The sequence below is a fragment of the Engystomops pustulosus genome, chromosome 1 (assembly GCF_040894005.1).
Source record: "Engystomops pustulosus chromosome 1, aEngPut4.maternal, whole genome shotgun sequence".
NCBI lineage: Eukaryota > Metazoa > Chordata > Amphibia > Anura > Leptodactylidae > Engystomops > Engystomops pustulosus.
In genome coordinates, this window is record NC_092411.1 from 97,677,511 (window position 1) to 97,701,857 (window position 24,347).

General features: G+C 42.4%; 2 protein-coding genes across 2 annotated transcripts; both read left to right on the forward strand.

The window, feature by feature from the left end:
• The first annotated feature begins 3,995 nt into the window (after window positions 1-3,995).
• LOC140114833 (olfactory receptor 5V1-like) lies at window positions 3,996-4,937 on the forward strand. Its single transcript, XM_072132741.1, has one exon. The coding sequence runs from the start codon at window positions 3,996-3,998 to the stop codon at window positions 4,935-4,937; it is 942 nt and encodes a 313-aa protein (XP_071988842.1).
• Window positions 4,938-17,892: 12,955 nt separating this feature from the next.
• Window positions 17,893-22,175, forward strand: LOC140114989 (olfactory receptor 5V1-like). The gene is made up of 2 exons (XM_072132755.1): window positions 17,893-17,927; window positions 21,233-22,175. The coding sequence occupies exons 1-2, from the start codon at window positions 17,893-17,895 to the stop codon at window positions 22,173-22,175; spliced, it is 978 nt and encodes a 325-aa protein (XP_071988856.1).
• Window positions 22,176-24,347: the final 2,172 nt, after the last annotated feature.

Consider the following 24,347-nt stretch of genomic DNA (forward strand, 5'->3'; position numbering starts at 1 on the left):
GATCGTACTGGAGGAATGTGTTAAAAGATGCAAAGATTTGTAGTTGATGGAGCTGCACTGCTGAAACGAAGCATTATATATACCCCTTGCCTTGGTAAGGTAAAGCGTTCTTATGTTATTACCAGATTAAGTGACACATGCCAGATTTAAAAAATATGGCTTATTGGCCACAAATAAGCTTGGCCAATACGTGGTTAACAATATTTGTACAATATTTATTTAACCTCTTATCTCCGTTGCTTTCCATGGTAATGCCCAGGCCATTTTTCCATGTCTTCAATGTCTTCAACAAGCTCAAACTTTTAAATTTTTCTGTCATTATAGTTGTATGGGTTTAGTTTAATTGCACAATTTTGGGTTTCATATATCCTACTGGTGAACTTTTATTTACCCTTTCTGTACAGGATTTTTTAAAAAAGACCATAAATCGGATGTTGTATTTTGTAAAAAAAATCCTGCTTTTATCATCGAACCGAAACAATGTACAAATAAAATTATCTGGGTCAATATGCATATAAAAATATCACTTTTTTTTTTAACTTTCTTTTGCATAATGGAAATCTTTTGGGGTAGAAGAAAAACCTTTTGCATTGCCGCCTGCATTGCAAGGGCCATAACTTTTGAAATATTTTATCAATTTGGCTATGGGAGGGTTTATTTTTTTTCAAAATGTATATTTTATTTCAAACTGTAAATTTTATTTGTACACACTGGAGGTTCATAAAGTGTTTGATTGTGTTTTTCATTTATTCTTTTGTAGCCTGGCTTGTTATGGGTGTAAAGGTACAAATGTGTGTGAATTTACTTTTACTTTTAAAGGGGTGGGCGTTTTTTTGTGTGGTGTATCTTTTTTTTTAGCCTTTTTTTAACCTTTTTTTTTTGGGGGGGGGACACAGACATTCTTTTATAATGCACTGCACTGCTTTCGTACTGTAGTGCATTATATGATATCTAACAGGCATTTGCTTCTGCTTTGGCTTAATAGATAACTATCCCAGGCAGCGCTGGGATCCTTCAGTTTTCAGTAACAAGGTGCCAATGGGTGGCAGAGGTAGCCCGCTCCCTTTGCACCAGCTTAGACACCATGGTACATGATGTCTAAGGGGTTAAACACATAAGATCAGAGCATTTCTGATCCCAGGTGTTAGTGCCGGGTATGGGCTATAGGAAGGCATTGCAGAAGAAGTCCCCTCAATTGCCACCCTAAAAAGTTGATATGGCGGTCATGAAGTGGTTAAAATGCAAACTAAGTTTATTTGGTGCCAATTCTGATTCTATAAAGCAGAAATAAGAGTGTGAATATAAATTCTCAAATGTTTACATGGTTACATGAAAGCCATAGTTGTTTTGTGTCAAATTAACTAGACAGTTAATTAGTCATGTGCCCTGTGCCCATCTCCCCTAAGATGTGCATGTATATAATACTATTCTTTAAATGCTCTTTCTTCTGACAATACCTTTGATTCATGTTATCTAATATAATCACCTTATGAATATCCCTGGAATGTAATTGTATGCATGAAGGCTTTATCGACAATACATACATTGATTTATAATTGCATGATGTTTATACCTTTACGTCTGAAATCTAAAATATAACTAAGATTATACACACAAGACAGTTTGAAATATAATGGGGGTCATTTATCTTTAGTCAGGGCATTTGCTCGTTTCTGTTTTGGCCTTGTTTAATTAATCTTAGATGGTGTTATATCAGGCATGTCTGCCTGTTGTTTTTTGCATATATTTTTACCACTATCTTCGAACCCTTTGCCTATGCATGCTCGGGACTGGAGTTTATGTGCACCAGACTTTATCATTTTACTGCAATTTGCACTAAAAATGCAATATTTTATACGTCTACATCTAGATTTTAAATATGTCAGGCGCAACACTTAAAAATTCTTGCACATCTACTCTGTTTCCCCTAAAATAAAACATCCCCCAAAAGTAAGACGTAGTACAATTTTGCTCAGGCTTCGAAATATAAAGCCTCCCCTGAAAATAAGACCTAGCAGCCGTCATTGCAGCAGCTCCTCCCACACCATATATTAGAATTAGTAAATATTTTATATGCTGCAGAAGGTTGTGACATGGGGAAGAATTCATGGAATTAAATCACTGGCTATCAGGATAAGAAGGGCTCATTTATGGAAAGTGCTTTTACTAAACATGAGAGACTGGGGCCAATGATTCTAATAGAAATGGAGTCCCAAGAAACACAGCATGAAATTCAGAGTTTGGAGAGTTATAAGGATGTTAGAGAAGTTGATTTTTTGTTCAATGATAAATGTAAATTCTTGTTCATGGAAAAATAAGACATCCCCTGAAAATAAGACCTAGTGCCTTTTAGGAGCAAAAATTAGACACTGTCTTATTTTCGGGGAAACAGGGTAACTTTGCAAGGTAAGCAGAAAAGTCTCAATTTTTTACGCACATATAAGACAAACAAAGAGAAAAGCCTAACATAATTGACCCTCAATGAAACTCTCCTGCACTTAAAACATAAGACTGCAATCTTTTAGTCATTATTCATAGTTTAAGACACAGAGGTGGATGTGGGTTGACATCCTACTTCTCCCAGTCTCCCACTGAGTGGCTTGCGTTAAAGTCAATACTGACCTGGAATGGTTAGAAAATATAAATTTTACTCAGAGCAGAGGGGGAAAGCTGTGAAGCAGTTCAGTGCAAAGATCATAAAATGTTAACAGTTCCTTACAATGCTTGAGGCCCAGAATAAGGAATGACTTTATTTACAATCATACTGTTACTGACAACATACTGTTAAATTGCTGATATATTCTGTATAAATATGCTGGTTACTTAGAAATGTATCACCAGCAAACAGTTTTTTTTATTAATGTGAATTTTTGCTCAATTATTTACCAGGGATTTTTTGATTGATTAGCATACATTATGAAAAATGTAAAATAATTTAATTAAAAATAATACAATCAGTTTTAATATTTTTTACTGTTGTACACCGGAGGAATTTGTAAATGCACACAGAACCCAGGCCGTAGGGTTGGCCTCCATTCCCACTCTTCTGTATCCTATACCGCAGCAGTAAAGAGGACAGCCTGCGAGTACTCTTCATACAACTTTAACAACACTGTGAGGTACAGTTATGTCACAAGTTCTTAAGGTGTTAAAGATGAGGTATAATTTATTTATGTTTAGTGTACTTGTGCCATTTACATCCAGGTTATATGCATTTTAATTTAAATATAATTTTTTTTTTACAGTCAAAAAGATTTCACACCTCAAACTTCATGCCATCATAATGATATTCCTACCACTCTATACCTTATTTTAATTCAATGAAGCAGAAACCATTGCTTCCTTCTACAATACCACTATTGTCTTAGCTCTGCACTCTCCATTCCACTGATTTATCCATTCTTCTCACAACCCTCTCCAAGGCTTCGTTGATGCACTCAACATACAGTCATGTCTGACTGTCCCCCAACTCCTAAACTTTCAATCTTGACCTGAACATTTACAGTGCCTCTTCGAAGTGTCTACAATGCACAATAACCCCATCATTTATTTTACTTACATAACCTTCTATTTACATGAAGCGACACAAACAAGTTTTTCCTACAGTTGTGTCCATGGAGCCTAGTTTTGTGTGGTTGGTACTTATTAGAGTCTGTTTTGTGCAAAGTATGTAAACCCATATTACATTAATGCAGTGGACTTAATGGTGCTCTACAAATTATAGAATGATCATATTAAACGTAATTTGAAATGAACTTAAAATTATGTTTTTGTTATAGAAGTACTTTGCATGTACCAACTACTTTAACGTAGTCACTAAGAAAAAAAGTATTTTTATGCTTGTTCTTATATTTCTGTTCTGCTTTGAAACAAATTATGAAAATAGTTCACATTTCAGCAACAAAAGCAATATCAGAAAGAGAAGACTGATTTTCACATGGTGACTTCTTTAAATATAATGTATAAATGTAACAATATTGATGCCAGCGAATACAATGAATGTTAACCAGACAACTATCACAGACTTTCAAGTACTTGGGTTATCAGATAACCCCAGTATGAAACCTTTTCTTTTTTGTGTACTCCTTCTCATCTATGTGATAGCTTTTCTGGGGAACCTGACAATTATGATACTGTATCAACTGGAAAAGAGTCTTCATATACCTATGTATTTTTTCCTATCAAATTTGTCATTTTTAGATATATGCTATACTTCAACTACCATACCCAAGATGTTACAAGCATTGGTGGTGGAGAAGAAAATTATCTCATTTATCGGTTGTATTATGCAGCTATATTTTTTCTTTGCATGTATTGGCACAGAGTGCATTTTGCTTGGATTTATGTCATATGATCGTTTTGTAGCTATATGTAATCCTTTACAATATTATGTTAAAATGAACCAAAAGGTGACTAATACTATGGCCGCTGTCTCTTGGGCTAGTGGACTACTGAATTCTATCATTCACACATACTTCACATTCCAGTTGAATTTTTGTGATTCAAACCAAATCAATTATTTTTTTTGTGACATCCCTCCACTCTTGTTGTTATCTTGTGATGATACCTTTGTCAACGAACTTTTACTACAGTCTATAGGTGTTTTCATTGCCTGGACTCCATTTCTGTGTATTATTGTGTCATACATATATATTATTGTGACCATAATAAAAATTAGGTCAACCAAAGGAAGACAAAAGGCTTTTTCTACGTGTCTCTCGCATGTAATTGTAGTTATTTTGTACTATGGAAGTTCCATTTCAAATTATGTCAGGCCAGCTTCTACACATTCATTGGATAAAGACAAAGTCATCTCAGTGTTATACAGTGTTGTGACTCCAATGTTAAACCCAATAATATATACTTTAAGAAACCAAGATGTTAAAAGAGCCTTTTATAAGCAAATTTTCAATATAAAAGTAAAATTCACTAAATAAGTACATGGCAAGAGACTGACACCTGCTTTCAGAATTTTGGTATGTAGAACTTAAAAAAAACAAAAACATATAAAAAAATTGTGACGACATCTTGTTACCAGTTATATCAGATAACAGAGACTTTTACTGAGTCCCTTCCGCCCATCGTAATTTGGTGTGGTATCACCCCCTTTAATACACCACCTGGATTATTTTTCCACCTTCCTAGTACATGGTACAGTATATTAAATTATGCCACTAGAAAATAATTTTTTTTCTCACATAGCAAAACAACATATAGCTTTCTAAATGAAAAAAAAATAAAAGTTATGGCTTGTGGAAGGAGAGGAGTGAAATATGGAAACGAAAAAATTTTGAAGGGGTTATCTGTTATAGTGTGTCGAGATATTCAAATGATGGAAATCCATGAACAAAACAAATTAAAAAGGACAGTTGAAATAAGCTATAACAAAACCTAAACAATGATGCATCAATCTTGTCTGTAGCATGATATGAATTCATCAATCAAACATTGAATCATCTATCAGGAAGCCTTGGCGACACAACTATATGATTAGGGCCACACCACCTCCCAGATGTCTATACCTTAGCTCTGGGAAAATATGCAAATACATTTTCCAGGATGGGATAAGGATAACCACGCCTCTTTTAGCTACCTTGTATGGCAGCTCCATTGACATCAAGTATGACCTTAAGGAAGCCTTATGATATGATGCGGGATTAAAACCAAACCAGTATATCTATTTCAGAAGGAACAGATTCCCAAGTGTAGACAGTACTGTTTTGACCTGGTTGGGTTTCTTCAGTACAGTATAAGAAACTGGTTTGGCGGAGTGAGAGGCTTTTGACTAGTACGCTGTACTGAAAAGACCCAATAAGGCCAAAACAGTGCTGTCTACAGTTGGGAATCTGTTGCTTCTGGAATAGATACACTGGTTTTATTTTAATCCTGCATCCTATCATAAGGCTTTGTGAAGGTCATGCTTGATGTCAAGCATGCTTGATGTCTTTATGTTAAAAAATGTAGATAAATATTGATACATTTCGTAATTAAAATTGAATATTTTTAAGAAAGAGAATAAATATATGATAGTTAGATTTGTGTTACGTTTGTGTAATATTCTTGTAAGTCACAGAGAGTCAGAGTTAAGAGGGCAAAAAGTAGCCATGCAATAAACCATCTGATTTGCTACTCTTCATTGGCTGCCACCTGTCACTTAGAAGTATATATGTCTGGAGTGCTACTCTGGACTTTACTTTGTAAAAAAATCCCAAAGACTGCTGAGAGATTTATTAAAGGGCCAAAACTGCAGCAGAGCTCCAAGATAAGTCACAGATCTATCACAAGAAGCCTGCTCTCGTGTATTCCTGCGACCATGTCCTGGTGGTACCTGGTGGTATCCCTTCACAGCAAGTCCAACCGGCTTTGTGGCAGGCTCTGGTGAACTCTGGGTGACACTTAGATTCGGCTTCCATTCTATAGTAACAGTCCATAGTCAGGGGTAGTGTCCACACAGACTTCATGGTTTCAGCGAGACCGTAAACACTCAAGCCGCTTGTGTGATTTCAGTGAAACCGAAACATTACAAGTGGCTTAAGTGTTTACAGTCTCAGTGAAACCATGAAGTCTCTGTGTATAGGAGCGGAGAAAGGGGGCATCCCTCATGGGTGCTGTTGTGGATGGGGAAAGAGTCAGAGAGACTCCCATTTATTTTGGGGTTGCGGTAGAGGGATAGGATTTCAATACAAAGCCCCATAATGCTCCTTTCTTTCTCTACCTTATTTATCAACCATAGAATTAATAAAACTGTCTTAATAAATTTAAGTGATTTGCCCATGAGAAAAAGTCACAATAAAAATCATTTTTAACCCCTTGTTTTACAATTTTACTTAGTTTTATTGCTGGTTTTGGTCCTATCACTCAGTGACGGCCAGCGTAAGATTGGGAGCAGACTTTCTGAGGAGGCATTTCATGATTCATCTGTGCTATGAGATGCTGTGTGCTGACAATGTGCTTAGATTGTCAGGGTCCAGGGTTTATCTATACTTTCATTTAGCTTCTGAACAGTCTACTAATATCTGACATAAAAAAGAGAGATGAGACAGATAGAAATAAGACACAATGACACACTCTAGCTCTGCTACCTCACCTATAACACACACAGTCAGATCTGCTATGCCTCCCCCTCCTCTAGGATCAAGAACTTATCCTGCCTGTGTCTGAGTTGGTCTTGTAATGCAAGGGGAGGGGTAGGAGGCAGAGAGCAGTGCAGACAAGAGAAGCTATTCATAAGAAAAAGCCGAACAGATTCAGAAGATTTACGGTCAATCCAGGGATTGATAGAGATAGGTTGGAATTAGAGATGAGCGAGCACTAAATTGTTCGAGTGCTCGTTACTCAAGTCAAACTTTTTCCAATGCTCGAATGCTCGTTTCGAATAACGAACCCCATTGAAGTCAATGGGAGACTCAATCATTTTTCAAGGGGACCAAGGCTCTGCACAGGGAAGCTTGGCTAAAAACCTGGAAACCTCAGAAAATGATGGAAACGCCACGAAAATGGACAGGTAACAGCAGGGGCAACATGCATGGATCAAAAATTAAATAGATAGAGTACCTGTTTGTGGCACTCCCAAAATTTTTTTTAAAACAGAGGACCGGGTAGGTTGCCCTCCAGAAAAATTAAATACATAGAGTACCTGTATGTGGCAATCCCAAAAAGTTTTTAAAACAGAGGACCGGATAGGTGGCCCTCAAGAAAAATTAAATACATAGAGTACCTAAAGAAAGGAGTATAAAAAAACTCTGACCGGAGTTCCCAATGAATCCAATACGGCTGTTGTTCAAAATTCCTTCAAAGATCTTCAATTATAATCTACCGATGAGGAAAGTTTTGCAACAAGATGTAGGTCACTATTCAGAACATCCTTAAGGTGCAGTTTTCTCCTTAAACTCACTCAACAGTGTGGTAGCAAAAACTAAAAGAGAAAGTAGGCACTAAATCGCATAGTACGTTCTTAAAACCTTGGATTTTATTCTTAAAAGTTATACTCACAAGAGTATGTTTAAAATGCGCATAAAACAATATACAAAACGGGATTCCAGCCCCACTCACTCGCCCAAACCTGGGTTTCTTCGCGAGTGGAGCCTTTAAGAATAAAATCCAAGGTTTTAAGAACATACTATGCGATTTGGTGCCTACTTTCTCTTTTAGTTTTTGCTACCACACTGTTGAGGGAGTTTAAGGAGAAAACTGCGCCTTAAGGAAGTTCTAAATAGTGACCTACATCTTGTTGCAAAACTTTCCTCATCGGTAGAATATAATTGAAGATCTTTGAAGGAACTTTGAACAACAGCCGTATTGGATTCATTGAGAGCTCCGGTCAGAGTTTTTTTTGTACTCCTTTCTTTATTGTTTAATGTGTGACTTGTTGGATCCATCTCGGACTGTGGTGTTAGCTCCTGTGGTATGGAAGTGTGCTGCACTGTTTTTTTTATAATTTTTGCTGCTACATAGAGTACCTGCATGTGGCACTCCCAAAAATTTTCTAAAACAGAGGACTGGGTAGGTGGCCCTCCAGAAAAATTAAATACATAGAGTACCTGTACGTGGCACTCCCAAATATTTTTTGTACTAGAGTACTTTAGAGTACATAGAGTACTATAGCTAGAGCCAGTTGGCCCTGGAAAAAAATAGCCAGTTGCCTCTGCTTTAGTGTACAAAGAGAAGGAGGAGAATGAGGAGGAGGAGTATACACATGAGAGTTATTCAGGTTGAGCTGCTTTTACCTGGTGGAGAATGGAAATCATGAGAAATCCATGCTTGATTCATCTTGATTAGCGTCAGCCTGTCAGCACAGTCAGTCGACAGGCGTGATGATGCCACCAGCTGCACTGAAAACCCGCTCTGGCAAGGCAGGCAAGAACCTCCAAGGCGTACAGCGCCAGTTCGGGCCAGATGTCCAGCTTTGAAACCCAGTAGTTGTAGGGAGCTGTGTGATCATTTAGGACGATGGTATGGTCAGCTACGTACTCCCTCACCATCTTTCCGTAAAGATCACCGCTACTTTGCCGAGACTGGGTACAGGTGACAGTGTCTTGCTGGGGTGACATAACTTTGGCAAAGCTGCCTGCTCGCCTACCCTCCCTCGCTACTTGTCCCGCAGATGTATGCCCTCTGCCGCTAGCGGTGTCAGAAAGACTGTTTCAGCTTGTGCACAAGGGCCTGCTGGTATTCATGTACTCTCACACTCCTTTCCTTTACAGGGATGAGAGTGGAAAGATTTTGCTTGTACCATGGCTCCAGGAGAGTGAATACACTGTAATCGTTGCTGGAAAAAATTCTTTGAACGCGAGAGTCACGGGATAAGCCGCCTAGCATGAAATCTGCCATATGCGCCAGAGTCCTAACGCGCAACAATTCACTCCCCTCACTGGTCTGACTCTCCATTTCCTCCTCCAACTCCTCTTCTTCTGCCCACAAATGCTGAACAGTTGAGGAGTGAGCAATGGTCCCCTCTTCTGTCTCGCCAACATTCTCCTCCTCTTCCTCCTCCTCATCCTCCTCCACCTCCTCCAATACGTGCTGAGAAACAGACCGGAGGGTGCTCTGGCTATCAACAAGGGAATCTTCTTGCCCCGTCTCTTGTGACGAGCGCAAAGCTTCCGACTTCATGCTGACCAGAGAGTTTTTCAACAGGCCAAGCAGCGGGATGGTGAGGCTGATGATCTGTGTTGACTCCTCAAAGTTATTCAGCACCGAGGGGTGGCCACAGCCATGAGGTTGCAAAGGGCCTAGGTCTCTACCAGCCTATAGGGCAGCATCTCCAGGCTCAGTAATTTGGAGATGTGGACGTTGAGGGGTTGGGAGTGTGGGTGGGCGGAACTGTATTTCCTCTTGCGCTCCAGCGTCTGGGGTATAGACAGCTGAACGCTGCACATGGAGACATTGGTGGACGCTGTGGAGGATCGTGGAGGCGACGGTGTGGTTTTTGAGCGGGAGGTGTTTGTGCCGGGGTCCTCGGCATGACTCAGGGGAAGGAGCAGTGGTGTGCCCAGCCGGAGGTGAACGGCCTTGGTTCCATTGAGTGGGGTGTTTAGCATTCATATGCCTGTGCATACTGGTGGTGGTTAAGCTAGTAGTGGTGAAACCCCTGCTGATCCTGGTGTGTCACATGTTGCACACCACAGTCCATCAGTCATCCGCTGTTTCTTTAAAGAACCTCCAGACTTCAGAAAATCTATCCCCACCACTGCCTCTTCCAACCTGTTCTGGTATAGGACTCGCCTCTGTCTCAGAAGCACTGTCTTCACCCGGCCTATCAACCCAGCTTGGGTCTGTCACCTCATCGTCCTCCGATCCCTCAGTCTGCTCGCTCTCAGACTTCCTGCCCTTTCAACAACTTCACCACTGACAACCGTGTCTCCTCATCGTCCGACACCTCTTTACACACTTCTTCCGCTACGTCAACAATGTCATTATCATCCACAGACTGTGACTGTTGGAAAACCTGCGCATCAGGAAAGAGCTCAGCAGCAACCTGACAAGTGGTTTCTGACTCAGGGAAGGGTCCAGAAAACAGTTCCTCAGAGTATGCTGGCTCAAATTCCAAATTTTCCTGGGAAGGGGGCAGACTGGGGGGAAAGAGGTTGAGGTGGAGGAGCTGGAGGAGTGCTCTCTTGGGTATCGTAGGTGGACTGCGTGGAAGACTGACTGGTGGACAAATTAGTTGAAGCATTGACCGCAATCCACGACATCACCTGTTCGCACTGTTCTGGCCTCAACAGTGCTCTACCACGGGTCCCAGTAAGTTGAGACATGAAGCTAGGGAGTGTAGCTCTGCGGCGTTCCCCTGCTCCCTCATCAGCAGGTGGTGTCTCACCCCGCCCACGGCCTCTGACCCCCGCAGTAATTAGATGCCCATGCCCTCATCCTCTACCCTTAGCTCTCGGGTTCAACATTTTCCAAACTAAAGTCCATTTTATAGACAAAAAATATATATATAAATTGTAAATTTTTTTGGGTGATTTTTTTTTTTTGTTTTATAGAACAAAACATGCAGAAGAAATCAGACAGCAACCTCAGAAGATGATTGCTATGGCTAGTTCTAACCAACACTGACAGCACACAAAAGGATTTTGTGCTGTGACTGTCACTTTAACTTTTGAAAAACGATATTGTAAGTCTAAAAAGGGCTGTTGGGTTCTTGTAGAATCACTCCTGCCTAACAGTAATCTAATACAACACCCTAATGCTATCCCTGACCAGCAGCAGCTCTATCCCTAACGGCATCCAGACAGAGAATGATCCAAGCAGCGTGGGCAGGGGCTAGTATATTCCAGGGTCACCTGATCCGGCCAGCCAACCACTGCTATCGACATGTAAGTGTACCACGTGATGCTGGATGTACTGCAGAGTCTCCTGGCTTGTGATTGGCTCCACCAAAAATCAAAACGCTGCGAGATGACATTTTCTCGAGCTGGCGGAATACTCGTCCAAGCAATGAGCAGTGGTGAGTACGCTAATGCTCGACCGAGCATCAAGCTCGGACGAGTATGCTCGCTCATCTCTAGTTGGAATTATTTCTGTGCAATGCTTTATTTTTGTTAATAACATTGAATTAAAGTGTCACGGGCACCCCCGCGATCCATACCACGGATCGCGGGTGCACCCGTGCCTCCGTTGCGGGCACCCCCGCAATCCATATCGCGGATCGCGGGTGCACCCGTGCCTCCCTCCGCTGCCCCAGTGCTGCTCCGGTGCACTCACCTCTCCTGGCTCCCGCTCCCGTCCGGACTGGGTCTCGCGCGCGGCCCCGCTCCCTAGGGCGCGCGCGCGGCACTGCCTCAAGATTTAAAGGGCCAGCGCACAGGTGATTAGTATTGGTCATTTCCTGTTTTGTATATAACCCTTTGTTTCCCATCATTCCCTGCCAGATCTTTGTGCCCCTTAGCCTTAGAGAAAGCTTCCTAGCGAGTATTGCTGTGTTCCTGCGTATTCCTGTATTCCTGCGTTCCAGTGTATTCCTGTGTGTTCCCGTTCCTGAGTCCTGTGTTGCCGTGTTACCTGTGTTCCTCCCTGTTGCTGTGTGCCTGTGTTCCCGTTCCCTCCTGCCTGGACCTCCTGTTGCTGACCCCGGACTTGAACCTGACGTTGCATCTCTGCCGCCTGCCCTGACCCTGTGCCTGGACCCGACTACGAGTTTGTCATCCGTTAAGGTACCTCGACCTCGGCTGCCACCGTGGGCTAGTCACACCTGGGAACGACCTAGTGGTATCCTGCCGCAGCAAGTCCAACCCGCTTTGCGGCGGGCTCTGGTGAAAACCAGGTGCCGCTAGGCTCCGGTTCCGGGTGTTGGCTAGTTACATCTCCCGCGGTGGTCCAGAGGATCCACTGATCCTAATAGTAAGATCCGGCCATGGATCCCGCCGAGGCTCCTTCTCCCAGTCAGCCTGATCTCGCCACCATCGTGATCCACCAATCCCGGCAGATTGCAGCACAGCGGAATCAGCTAGAGCAAGTCACCGCCATGCTCCAACAACTACTTGCTACCCAACATCAGCAACAGTCTCCTGAAGCGGCCGCTGCGACCCCTGCTGCCCCGGCTTATCTTCCTGCTGCTGAACCCAGGCTACGCCTCTCTTTGCCCGGCAAGTATGATGGAGATCCAAAGATGTGCAGGGGCTTCATAACCCAGTGCTCCTTGCACATAGAACTGATGCCGTCGCAATTTGCCACAGAGCGGTCCAAGGTGGCATTTGTCCTCAGCCTTCTTTCCGGGAAAGCCCTGGCCTGGGCTACTCCGCTTTGGGACAGAGATGACCCGGTTGTGTCTAACCTCACTGCGTTTCTGTCAGAGTTCCGGGCAGTCTTCGAGGAACCAGCACGAGCCTCCTCTGCGGAGTCTGCATTGTTGAACTTGCGTCAGGGCAACTCATCGGTGGGAGAGTACGCAGTTCAATTCCGCACCCTGGCTTCTGAACTTGCGTGGAACGATGCAGCCCTCATCTCTACATTTAAGAAAGGGCTCTCTGCGCAGGTCAAGGACGCACTGGCAGCTCGGGATCTTCCATCTACTCTGAGTGACCTCATCACCTTGGCCACTCGAATTGATGTTCGGTTTAAGGAGCGAGCTGAGGAACTACGCTCCGAGTATCCCCAAGGCCGTGTTAGACGCATTCCTCGCCTGGCGCCAGTCTTCCAAAGGCCGCTCCAGGGTCCGCCTGAATCTTCTGCTGAGGAACCCATGCAGGTTGACCGAACCCGGCTCACTCTACGAGAGCGTTCAAGACGCCGACAGGAGAACCTCTGTCTGTACTGTGCCAGCCCTGAGCATTTCATCGGTTCCTGTCCTGTCCGTCCTCAACGTCCGGGAAACGCCAGCACCTAGGCTTCTTGGGAGAAGCGTCCCTAGGTGTAAATACAGCTTCTCCACGTCTGACTCTTCCCGTGCTCCTCAGCGTTGGTACCGGTACCCAGATCCAGGTTACTGCCTTCCTGGACTCGGGCTCTACAGCGAACTTCGTGGATGCAGCCTTGGTCTCTCGGCATCACTTCCCGGTGGTTCGTCTCGAGAAGCCATTGTCTATTGCCTCGGTCAATGGTCAGATTCTCTCCGTACCCATCTGGTTTCGCACGGAGCCCCTGCTTCTGCAAGTTGGTGCCCTACATCAAGAGAGACTTTCGTTTTTTGTGCTGCCCCAAAGCACATCTGCTCTACTGCTGGGTCTCCCCTGGTTGCAGCTTCATGCCCCTGTACTGGACTGGTCCTCCGGGCATATCCTCCGTTGGGGTCCGAACTGTGCTTCACGTTGTATGCAGATTCCCCGTCCGCTACCTGTGAGGACTTCGACTCTGGCTCCCAAGTCTCTGGAGGGTCTGCCAGCTTGTTATCGGGACTTTTCGGACGTTTTCTCCAAGAAGCAGGCGGAGATTCTACCACCACATCGTCCCTATGATTGCCCTGTGGATCTTCTTCCTGGCGCCACTCCTCCCAGAGGTCGTGTCTACCCTCTTTCTGTACCTGAGTCTCTAGCCATGTCCGACTACATCAAGGAGAATCTGCAGAGGGGTTTTATACGCAAGTCCTCCTCTCCGGCTGGCGCAGGTTTTTTCTTCGTTACCAAGAAGGACGGCTCCCTACGTCCCTGTATAGACTATCGTGGGCTGAATAAGATCACGGTAAAAAACCGTTACCCCCTGCCGTTGATTACAGAACTCTTTGATCGCCTACGTGGTTCCAAGGTGTTCTCCAAGCTGGACCTCCGTGGTGCTTACAATCTCATCCGGATCCGCAAAGGTGATGAGTGGAAGACAGCGTTTAACACCCGTGACGGGCACTTTGAGTACCTAGTGATGCAACTTTGGACTGTGTAATGCCCCTGCTGTTTTTCAGGAGTTTGTGAACGACATTTTTCGGGACCTTCTTTATACTTGTGTCGTGGTCTACCTCGATGACATCTTGGTGTACTCTCCAGACCTTGAGTCCCACCAGGCACACGTACGACAAGTTCTAGGTCGACTTCGTGCCAATCACCTCTATGCCAAGTTAGAAAAATGCCTGTTTCACCAGCACTGCCTTCCCTTCCTTGGTTACATAATTTCCAACAGAGGCCTCCAGATGGACCCCGCGAAGCTGTCTGCAGTTCTTCAGTGGCCACGTCCAGAGGGTCTCCGAGCCATACAGAGGTTCCTGGGGTTTGCGAACTATTACCGTCAGTTTATTCCCCATTTCTCCACTCTGGTGTCCCCCATCGTGGCGCTCACCAAGAAGGGTGCCAATCCACGTGCCTGGTCTCCAGCTGCTGAAATGGCCTTCTCCAAGTTAAAGTCTGCTTTCTCCTCGGCTCCCGTACTCTCTAGGCCAGATACGGACAAACCCTTTCTTCTGGAGGTGGACGCATCCTCCATAGGAGCTGGAGCGGTGCTCACTCAGAAAGGGCCCAAGGGCCAAACTTTGACTTGCGGTTTCTTTTCCAAGACTTTTTCTCCAGCTGAGAGAAATTATTCCATTGGAGACAGAGAACTATTAGCCATCAAACTTGCTCTTGAAGAATGGCGATATCTTCTGGAGGGAGCTCTCCATCCTGTTTGTGTGTACACTGACCACAAGAATCTTCTGTATCTCCAGACAGCCCAGCGCCTGAATCCCAGGCAAGCCCGGTGGTCTTTGTTCTTCTCCCGCTTTGACTTGCTGATTCATTTTCGTCCGGCAGACAAGAATGTCAAGGCTGATGCTCTGTCCCGTTCGTCAGATGTTGTTGGAGATGAACCAGTTCCTCGGCACATAATTTCTCCTGATCAGCTTGTTGTTGCAGCTCTGGTGGACCTTCGGCAGCTGCCTCCTGGCAAGACTATGTTAGACCTGCTCTCAGGAAGAGGATTCTGTCTTGGGGACATTCTTCTCGTCTGGCTGGGCACCCTGGGGTGCAGCGCTCCTTGGCCCTCATCTCCCGCTATTACTGGTGGCCAGACCTGGTCAAAGATGTTCGGGAGTTTGTGGGATCCTGCTCCTCCTGTGCCCGCAATAAAGCCTCTCGTCTCAAACCGGCTGGACTGTTACTCCCGTTGCCGATACCCAGTCGCCCGTGGTCTCACGTGGCAATGGACTTTGTTACTGATTTGCCTGTCTCCTCGGGCAATACTGTCATCTGGGTGGTGACGGACCGGTTTTCCAAAATGTCCCATTTTGTTCCCCTTCCAGGTCTTCCGTCTTCTCCACAGCTTGCCAGTTTGTTCTTCAAACATATCTTCCGTCTGCATGGCCTTCCGCTTCACATTGTGTCCGATCGAGGAGTCCAGTTTGTCTCTAAATTCTGGCGTTCTTTATGTAACCAACTGCAGGTCATCCTTGACTTTTCTTCTGCTTACCACCCTCAGTCGAATGGTCAAGTAGAGAGGGTGAACCAGACTTTGGGCTGCTACTTGCGCCACTTCGTCTCAGCCCGTCAAGACAATTGGACTGACCTTCTACCTTGGGCTGAGTTCTCTTACAATTCTCTGGACTCGGGATCTACTGGTTCGGCTCCGTTCTTCGTGGTCTATGGACGTATTCCTCGCCCACCTCTCCCGCTGTCTACTCCCTCTGTTGTCCCTGCGGTGGAGGATCTGGTGCAGGATCTCAAGGCTGTTTGGGACCAGACCCGCCAGTCCCTTCTACGAGCTTCAGACCGTACCAAGACCCAGGCTGATAAAAGACGTCGAGCTCCTCCTGTCTTCTCTCCTGGTGACAAAGTATGGCTATCCTCCAGATACGTTCGGCTTAAGATACCCAGCTATAAACTTGGGCCCCGGTTCCTTGGCCCCTTTGAGGTAATCAAGCGCATTAATCAAGTGGCATACAAGCTCCGCCTTCCTCCATCTATGCGCATCCCGAACTCCTTTCATGTATCCCTCCTGAAGCCAGTCGTCTTGAACCGCTTCACCCAGCAATTCCCTCCTCCGGCTCCTGAGGCTGATTCTCCAGATGTATATGAAGTCAAGGAGGTTCTGGACATGAAGTTCGTAAGGGGTAAGCGGTTCTTCCTTGTAGATTGGAAGGGGTTCGGGCCTGAGGAGAGATCCTGGGAGCCTGAAGAGAATATTTTTGATCGGACTCTCCTCCAGAGGTTTCTTGGGACCAAGAAGAAGAGGGGGAGGCCGAAGGGGGGGGGGTACTGTCACGGGCACCCCCGCGATCCATACCACGGATCGCGGGTGCACCCGTGCCTCCGTTGCGGGCACCCCCGCGATCCATATCGCGGATCGCGGGTGCACCCGTGGCTCCCTCCGCTGCCCCAGTGCTGCTCCGGTGCACTCACCTCTCCTGGCTCCCGCTCCCGTCCGGACTGGGTCTCACGCGCGGCCCCGCTCCCTAGGGCGCGCGCGCGGCACTGCCTCACGATTTAAAGGGCCAGCGCACAGGTGATTAGTATTGGTCATTTCCTGTTTTGTATATAACCCTTTGTTTCCCATCATTCCCTGCCGGATCTTTGTGCACCTTAGCCTTAGAGAAAGCTTCCTAGCGAGTATTGCTGTGTTCCTGCGTATTCCTGTATTCCTGCGTTCCAGTGTATTCCTGTGTGTTCCCGTTCCTGAGTCCTGTGTTGCCGTGTTACCTGTGTTCCTCCCTGTTGCTGTGTGCCTGTGTTCCCGTTCCCTCCTGCCTGGACCTCCTGTTGCTGACCCCGGACTTGAACCTGACGTTGCATCTCTGCCGCCTGCCCTGACCCTGTGCCTGGACCCGACTACGAGTTTGTCATCCGTTAAGGTACCTCGACCTCGGCTGCCACCGTGGGCTAGTCACACCTGGGAACGACCTAGTGGTATCCTGCCGCAGCAAGTCCAACCCGCTTTGCGGCGGGCTCCGGTGAAAACCAGGTGCCGCTAGGCTCCGGTTCCGGGTGTTGGCTAGTTACATCTCCCGCGGTGGTCCAGAGGATCCACTGATCCTAACATAAAGAATGTGTTATGAGGTTATCCTCAAATTTAAGAATCTTGTCTTTCTTGGAATACCCCATTAATAATTGTAATAATAATACAATGGTTAAAACGCTGCCCTTAGTTTAGCCTTTTGGTATCCTTTAAGCCTTTGTTCACTTAAAGTCTGTTTTTTGTGCGTGGTTCAGTGTGCCATTTAATGTGTGGTTGTCAGCACTAGTCCAGCAAACACACAACCACTACCTGACTAGGTAGGTGGTGGCGAACTCACCCTGCGACGTCCCTGCGGGCTAAGGCCCTGCCTAAAACAGATAAATCACCCTGATAAGGGTGAATCCACTATCAGTAACCTAACTGACGGTCCCTGAGTGACACTACTAGATGACAGGGAAGGCTTACTTCGTCTGGCAGCTGCTGGATGGTGAAGCGGACAGGTAACCGGAATACAGGAATAGACCAGTGTTCACACTGGTGCACAGAATACTAACACAGGTCTGAGACAGGGAAAGCGGAATAACAGCGGATAGGTAAACGATAATGAAAGACAAACAACAGATATATACAAGTCTTAAGTAAGATTAACAGGCTATCCAAAACACAATCGAGAGAACTTCTGGAAAAATTAAGAAAGCAGGGACAGACCCATATAATATGTGACAATCAAGAACACGGGAGAGCTATAAAACACAGCCCCCAGCTCCTAATTGATTTATGTACGCAGATACAATTTTATTTTGCATTAGACTTAGCGAGTTTAGACTTAGATATTCATGCCACACACCCTAACTTTTCTAAAAGATCTGTTGTTCTGTGTTTGGCTTACTTATTATTTATTCTTTAATCTATATTTACAGAATACAATTCTAATCACTTATTTTATATAAGACTCATAGAGCACTTTGAAGTTAGATTTAAAAATAAATGCTTTAAATGTTTCAACCACATTACCACCAATCTATAGATCTCAATACAGGCGGTCCCCTACCTAAGAACATCCGACTTACAGACGACCCCTAATTACAAACGGACCTTTGGACATTGTTAAATTACTGTACTTTATTCTTAGGCTACAATAAACAGCTGTAATAATTATCAAAGGTGTCTGAAATTAAGCTTTATTATTAATGGTGGTTCTTATGACAATACAACATTTTTAAAATCCATTTGTCACAGAGACCAAAATAATTCTGTCTGGGGTTACAATGATAAAATATACAGTTCCGACTTACATACAAATCCAACTTAAGAACAAACCTACAGAACCTATCATGTTCGTAACCCGGGGAGTGCCTGTATACAGTATTCTATAATATGGAATCTCTTTGTTTCTAATCCAGCAGTACAATGGGGTATTGCATGTTATGTAATAAAAGAAAGATTTTAAAACAAGAAATTTGAGTTTAAAATTAGCATCGGAATTCTCCAGGTACACAAATCCTATGGTATATTCATTACCCTCCTTATATATCTCTCAGGACAGAATGAGAAGCAATAATTGTCAATGTCTTCCCGTTCTCTCTTGTTCTCTTGTATTGATAGAGGTTTAGAGCTGCATGGACAGGAATTGATGATTTCTAGGAGGTAAAGTCTTATTAAAAAGGTAATGAATTTATTCATTCTGTGTTTGAAGCCTTCCAGCACAAAACACTCCATAAATACTATCTATGAAAATTGTATCCTAGTATTATACATATTCTTCTATAAAATTTCAACTTAAACTGTTATATGAGATTACCATTTTCTTCCTTCTCTTTGTAGTGCAAGTTACTGTGTGTCCAGTGATTCAAACATTGCTATATTCAGTGTATGTTTTTTTTTCAATAAGAATTCTGGGAGAAAAGCAGAATTTCATAGAAGTAGCGTGAATGTGTAATCTAAGAAAATAAAACAAATTCTATCTGGAGTCTCAATTCACATGATAAAAAATGCAAAATGATCCATGTGTATTAAACCTTAAGAAAATGTTGAGGACTGTGTAGCAACATTTGTTACAAACCTTTCTGCTTTATAAATGACTTTCATGGCTCTGCTGCACATTTATTTTTTTTTCTTTCTTTCTGCAGCATGGGTATGCATTTTCTCAAGCCACTTTTAAATGAAGTTGCATGAATTTCTGAGACAATCTTTTTCATGCAAATATACTCTTAGACCTTCACACACATGTTACCTACTGTGGGATTTTCATGTGAGAGCTTCAGCAGCAGTTCTAATATAACCATCCTAAACTGTGTATGTAAGCCCAATTTTCTCAGCATATGCACAACAATCAGAGTCTCTAAATATCACATTGTTGGATTATATCCTTAAATTGGATTTCAAACATGTGTCTTAGTTGAGTAAGAGATGGGCTAACACAGTTGGTTAAAACATTATCTACTGTATTGAAGTTAAGGGAGATTTGTAAGGATATTCTAGGAGTCATCAGATGATATTATACCCAGAAAATTATGTGATGAGTGTGGGATGAGGTCTTATAGTCAATGCTTGGCAAGATGGGGGACTCATTTTGAAAGGATAAATAGAACAGCAACACACTTTATTTTTCAGTTTTTTCTTCTACTTATTTTGGCTATAAAACAGCATCTTTAAAAAAATGTCTTGGCTAAATTAAGGAAGCTATTTCATAAAGTATGAATAACATGTTGAGGTTGATTTATTTATCTTTTCTCTTTTCTAATTTTCTAGTTGTCTAGTTTCTTTGTTGTCTAGTTTTCTAGTTTTATTTGACTTGGTGGATTCTCCTTGTGTTAAATTGCATCTGTGCCTGTTAGTCTATCATTTCTCCTTTGTGTGGTGTTTTTTTCTTTCAAAAAGTCACAAACTTTTGCTCAAAAAAGTCTCACAGATGGCTGTCTGATAAATCCCCCATAAATCTCCACAATTGCATCTATTGAATGATTGAATGATTAAAACAATACTAGACCTATATAGTATGTGGCGCTTTAATCATTTTGCACTATATGAACCAACTGTTTTGAAAAACACAATCAGATTTTGTGTACTCATATAATGAGTGTCATAACTTTTTTATTGTTCATTTGATGAGTTGGTTGTTGGGCTTGATTTTGTGGAACTAGGCTACAGTAGTTAAAAATATCAGAATTAGAAGTTAATAGGTTCTAATTTCATACTTAGGTCACCTATGGATCCTATATGGCTCTGTACATATGGAGCTTGTGCAGAAAACACTTCACTTTCTGAGGAGTAATTTATTTCTCTTTGCCAACAGTGCATATGCTCGTCACCTACCATTAATAATAATGCTTCAGTGAAAAAGGGGGTGTTTGGTGTTAACCACAACTGAATGTCAATATAAACCTTAAAAGACTTCTACCACCAGTTTACTGGTTGTAGGGTATCCTAATTAGACTGCTTGTTCAGGTTTAATTTATGCACAAACCCACTACAAGCCTCCTGCTGCTCCTGGCCGGCTATTTAGGAGAGAGCACATGTCCCACTCTCTCCATGCTCCGTCTCTGACGTCGCCAGCTGGATCATAATTCCACAGCCGGGAGCAGGAGGAGGCTTGCTAAGGGGGGCATGCAAAAAAAATTAGAATGTGCTCAGTTGCCTTCTGAAAGAGCGCCTCTGGCTGTTTTACAAAGTTCATATTTCATTGAACTGGTGGTAGATGTCTAATTAGAAGTCTAGTTAGGACGTTTTACCGCCAGTAATCTGGTGGTAGATGACCTTTAAGTTCCAGGGAATAACTGAGGCATAATAATAATTTGGACCTTGTCTTAGTAGCTTAGTGGCACAAGGCTAGAATTTTTAAAAATTATTTTGTTCCAATCGATGACCAAAAGAAACTTCTTTAAAAAAATATTATTTAATGCTTACACTGATTTTGATAACTGTTTATTTTAATCTATTTCAGGTTTGGTAAATATCTTATCAGTATGAATCAGACTTTCATCCAAGACTTTTTCATTCTGGCACTTACAGACAGCCATGATCTGAAAATTATTATCTTCTGTACTATCCTTATCATATATTTACTGGCATTAGGAGGTAATGTAGTTATTATCTTGATTTCATTTCTGGACACAAGCCTACATATGCCAATGTACTTCTTTTTGAGAAATTTATCTTTCTTGGACATTTGCTATACTTCAACTACAATGCCAAAAATGCTGCAATTGCTCTTAGCAGAGAGAAAGTTAATTTCTTTTTCAGGCTGTGTGATCCAAATGTACACATTTATTGCACTTGTAGGCACTGAATGTGTTCTACTTGCTGTGATGTCCTATGATCGTTTTCTTGCAGTCTGCAAACCCCTCAGGTATTCTACGCTTATGAATGATCAGAACTGCTGTATTCTTGCTGGTATATCATGGTTTGCTGGACTTGTAAATTCTGTAGTCCATACTTTCTTTACATTTCGTCTTCACTTTTGCAATTCCAACACAATAAATTACTTTTATTGTGACATACCGCCAATGCTTTCCATTTCATGTGATGATACCTCAATCAATGAAAGGCTGCTACTGTGTATCGGAGTCTTCATTGGTTGGACACCTTTCCTGTGCATTATTATTTCTTACATTTACATCATTGTAACTATAATAAAAATGAAATCCACTGAGAGAAGACATAGGGCATTTTCCACTTGTAGCTCCCACCTTACTGTGGTCATTTTATACTTTGGTAGTGTCCTTTTTAGCTATGTGCGCCCAACTTCTTCATATTCTATGGCCAAAGACAGAATCATTTCTGTTCTTTATAGTGTTGTATGTCCAATGTTGAACCCGGTGATTTATACATTAAAGAATCAAGATGTGAAAAAAGCTTTAGATAAGCAATTTATTCATAGACAATAAAATAGTAAACCACATTTTTATCTGATTATTATCAATGTAAACCATAAAACTGCATACATAAATATGGTACATGTAGAAAAGAACAGGTGTCTTACAGAAATCAATAGCAAATACATATATATAAAAAAAAAATGTTTGACTAGTTATGTTCGAAACATAGTAGCGAAACAAGTACAACATATTCATAAATAATATGGCTTTGCATTTTTAAGCTTGGATTTATTTTTCATTTGAGGTATGTCAACGCATCTGCAAAGCTTAATATCCAACCTTTGTCATGCAAAAAGAATTTCCAGAGTATATATGAGTGTGTACTACTTCCTTAAGGGGAGAGCACAAATAGGTTCTAACAAGAGTAGAAACAGAAGTGGGAGACCCCGCTGCATAACTAAGCAACAAGACAAGTACATTAGAGTCTCTACATTAAATAGTACCTGCCAAATGCCAGTGTCAACCTCTACAGCGAAGAGGCGACTGCAGGCCTTCAGTGCAGAGTGGCAAAGAAAAAGCCATATCTGAGAGTGGATAATAAAAGAAAAAGATTAATATGGGCAAAAATACACAGACATTGAAAAGAGGAAGGTTGGAAAAAAAGTGTTATGGACAGACTCTAAGTTTGTGGTATTTAGATCATACAGAAAAACAAATAAATAAAACAAATTAACAAAATTCAACTGGTGTTGGGTACACCCACAGGAAAAAACATCTTAATAACTCATTTTGTGACCTTGAGCCTCAATTATGGATTGACAATGGCATCTCATCTGCTGAGACATAAGATCCTACAGTTCTTGAAGAGTATCCCTCAGGGCATTGAGGGTCTGGTGTAAAGAGTTACGATCATATACATGTCTACTAAACTAATCTCATAGGTTTTCAATGCAATTTAGGTCTGCAGATCATGTCCATTTGAGATACTATAGTCTCCAGTGATTGTTTCCTAATGATGCAAACATGACTAGATTATTTATGTATTCAAGTAGTATGGGCTTGTTAGTGTATTATTGACAAAGTTTACGTCTGTTCTTATGTTCACTGTGTGTATCAGTGTGTATATTGTGTGTATATGCTGTGTGTACAATATAAATATGAGAACATGTAAGTGTATACATGTATGTATGTGTGTAAAAATTTATAAATGCAAGTATTTGACTATAGAACTTTGTGTGTATAACTGTAGATTGTGTGTATGTATGATTATATATTTGTGTTCATATATATGTGTGTAAATATGTGTCATTATGTAAACTTGGTGTGTACAAATGTATATATATATTTTTATGTGGAAGGTGGGCGTCATGCAGAAGTCCGCTAAAGGGCCCAGACACTTCTATTTGTACCTCTGAATGACCATCACACAGTCAGAATTATGAAAAAATATTACATAAAACAAGGTAACAATTAATCCAGCTCCCATCTCCCAATGCACGTAAACATCACCTCGAAGACCTCCGGTCAAATACGAACCACAAAAGGTATCCAGCACTCCCAGGAAACATTGATCCAAAACTTTATTTCTTTAAAAGCATAACAGTGGTGCATACAAAGAAGCAAACATGTAATCAGGTACACAGACCTACGTGTTTTGCTTTACAGCAAACCATGATTAAGCTGTAAAGCGAAACACATAGGTCTGTGTACCTGATTACATGTTTGCTTCTTCGTATGCACCACTGTAAGATATGCTTTAAAAGATATAAAGTTTTGGATCAATATTTCCTGGGAGTGCTGGATACCTTTTGTGGTCCGTATTTCACCGGAGGTCTTGGAGGTGATGTTTACGTGCATCGGGAGATGGGAGCTGGACTCTTTATTCATACACCAATAACAATTCACAGTGGCTAATTGTTGCCTTGTTTTATGTAATATTTTTTCATAATGCTGACTGTGTGATGGTCTTCCAGAGGTACAAATAGAAGTGTAGTTTTGGATCAATATTTCCTGGGATAGCTGGATACCTTTTGTGGTTCGTAATTGAGCAGCAACATATTTTACAGTGATAAAAAGAGCTTGCCAAAACAGTCTTACATAACTGTCTCAGCCTAAGAGCATTAAGAGAACTGTGTTGTCAAGTGGCCCTAAATATATTCAAATATTATAAGCACACATATTCCTTTCATACCTACCTGACACACCTGTCAGCTAACAATAGAATCTTCCCTCATACGTACG

Coding starts and splice junctions, on each gene's coding strand:
- LOC140114833 (XM_072132741.1), top strand. CDS start 3,996: ATGAATGTTAACCAGACAACTATCACAGACTTTCAAGTACTTGGGTTA.
- LOC140114989 (XM_072132755.1), top strand. CDS start 17,893: ATGAAAGACAAACAACAGATATATACAAGTCTTAA. Junction 17,928..21,232: donor CAGATATATACAAGTCTTAA/GTAAGATTAACA, acceptor AATCTATTTCAG/GTTTGGTAAATATCTTATCA.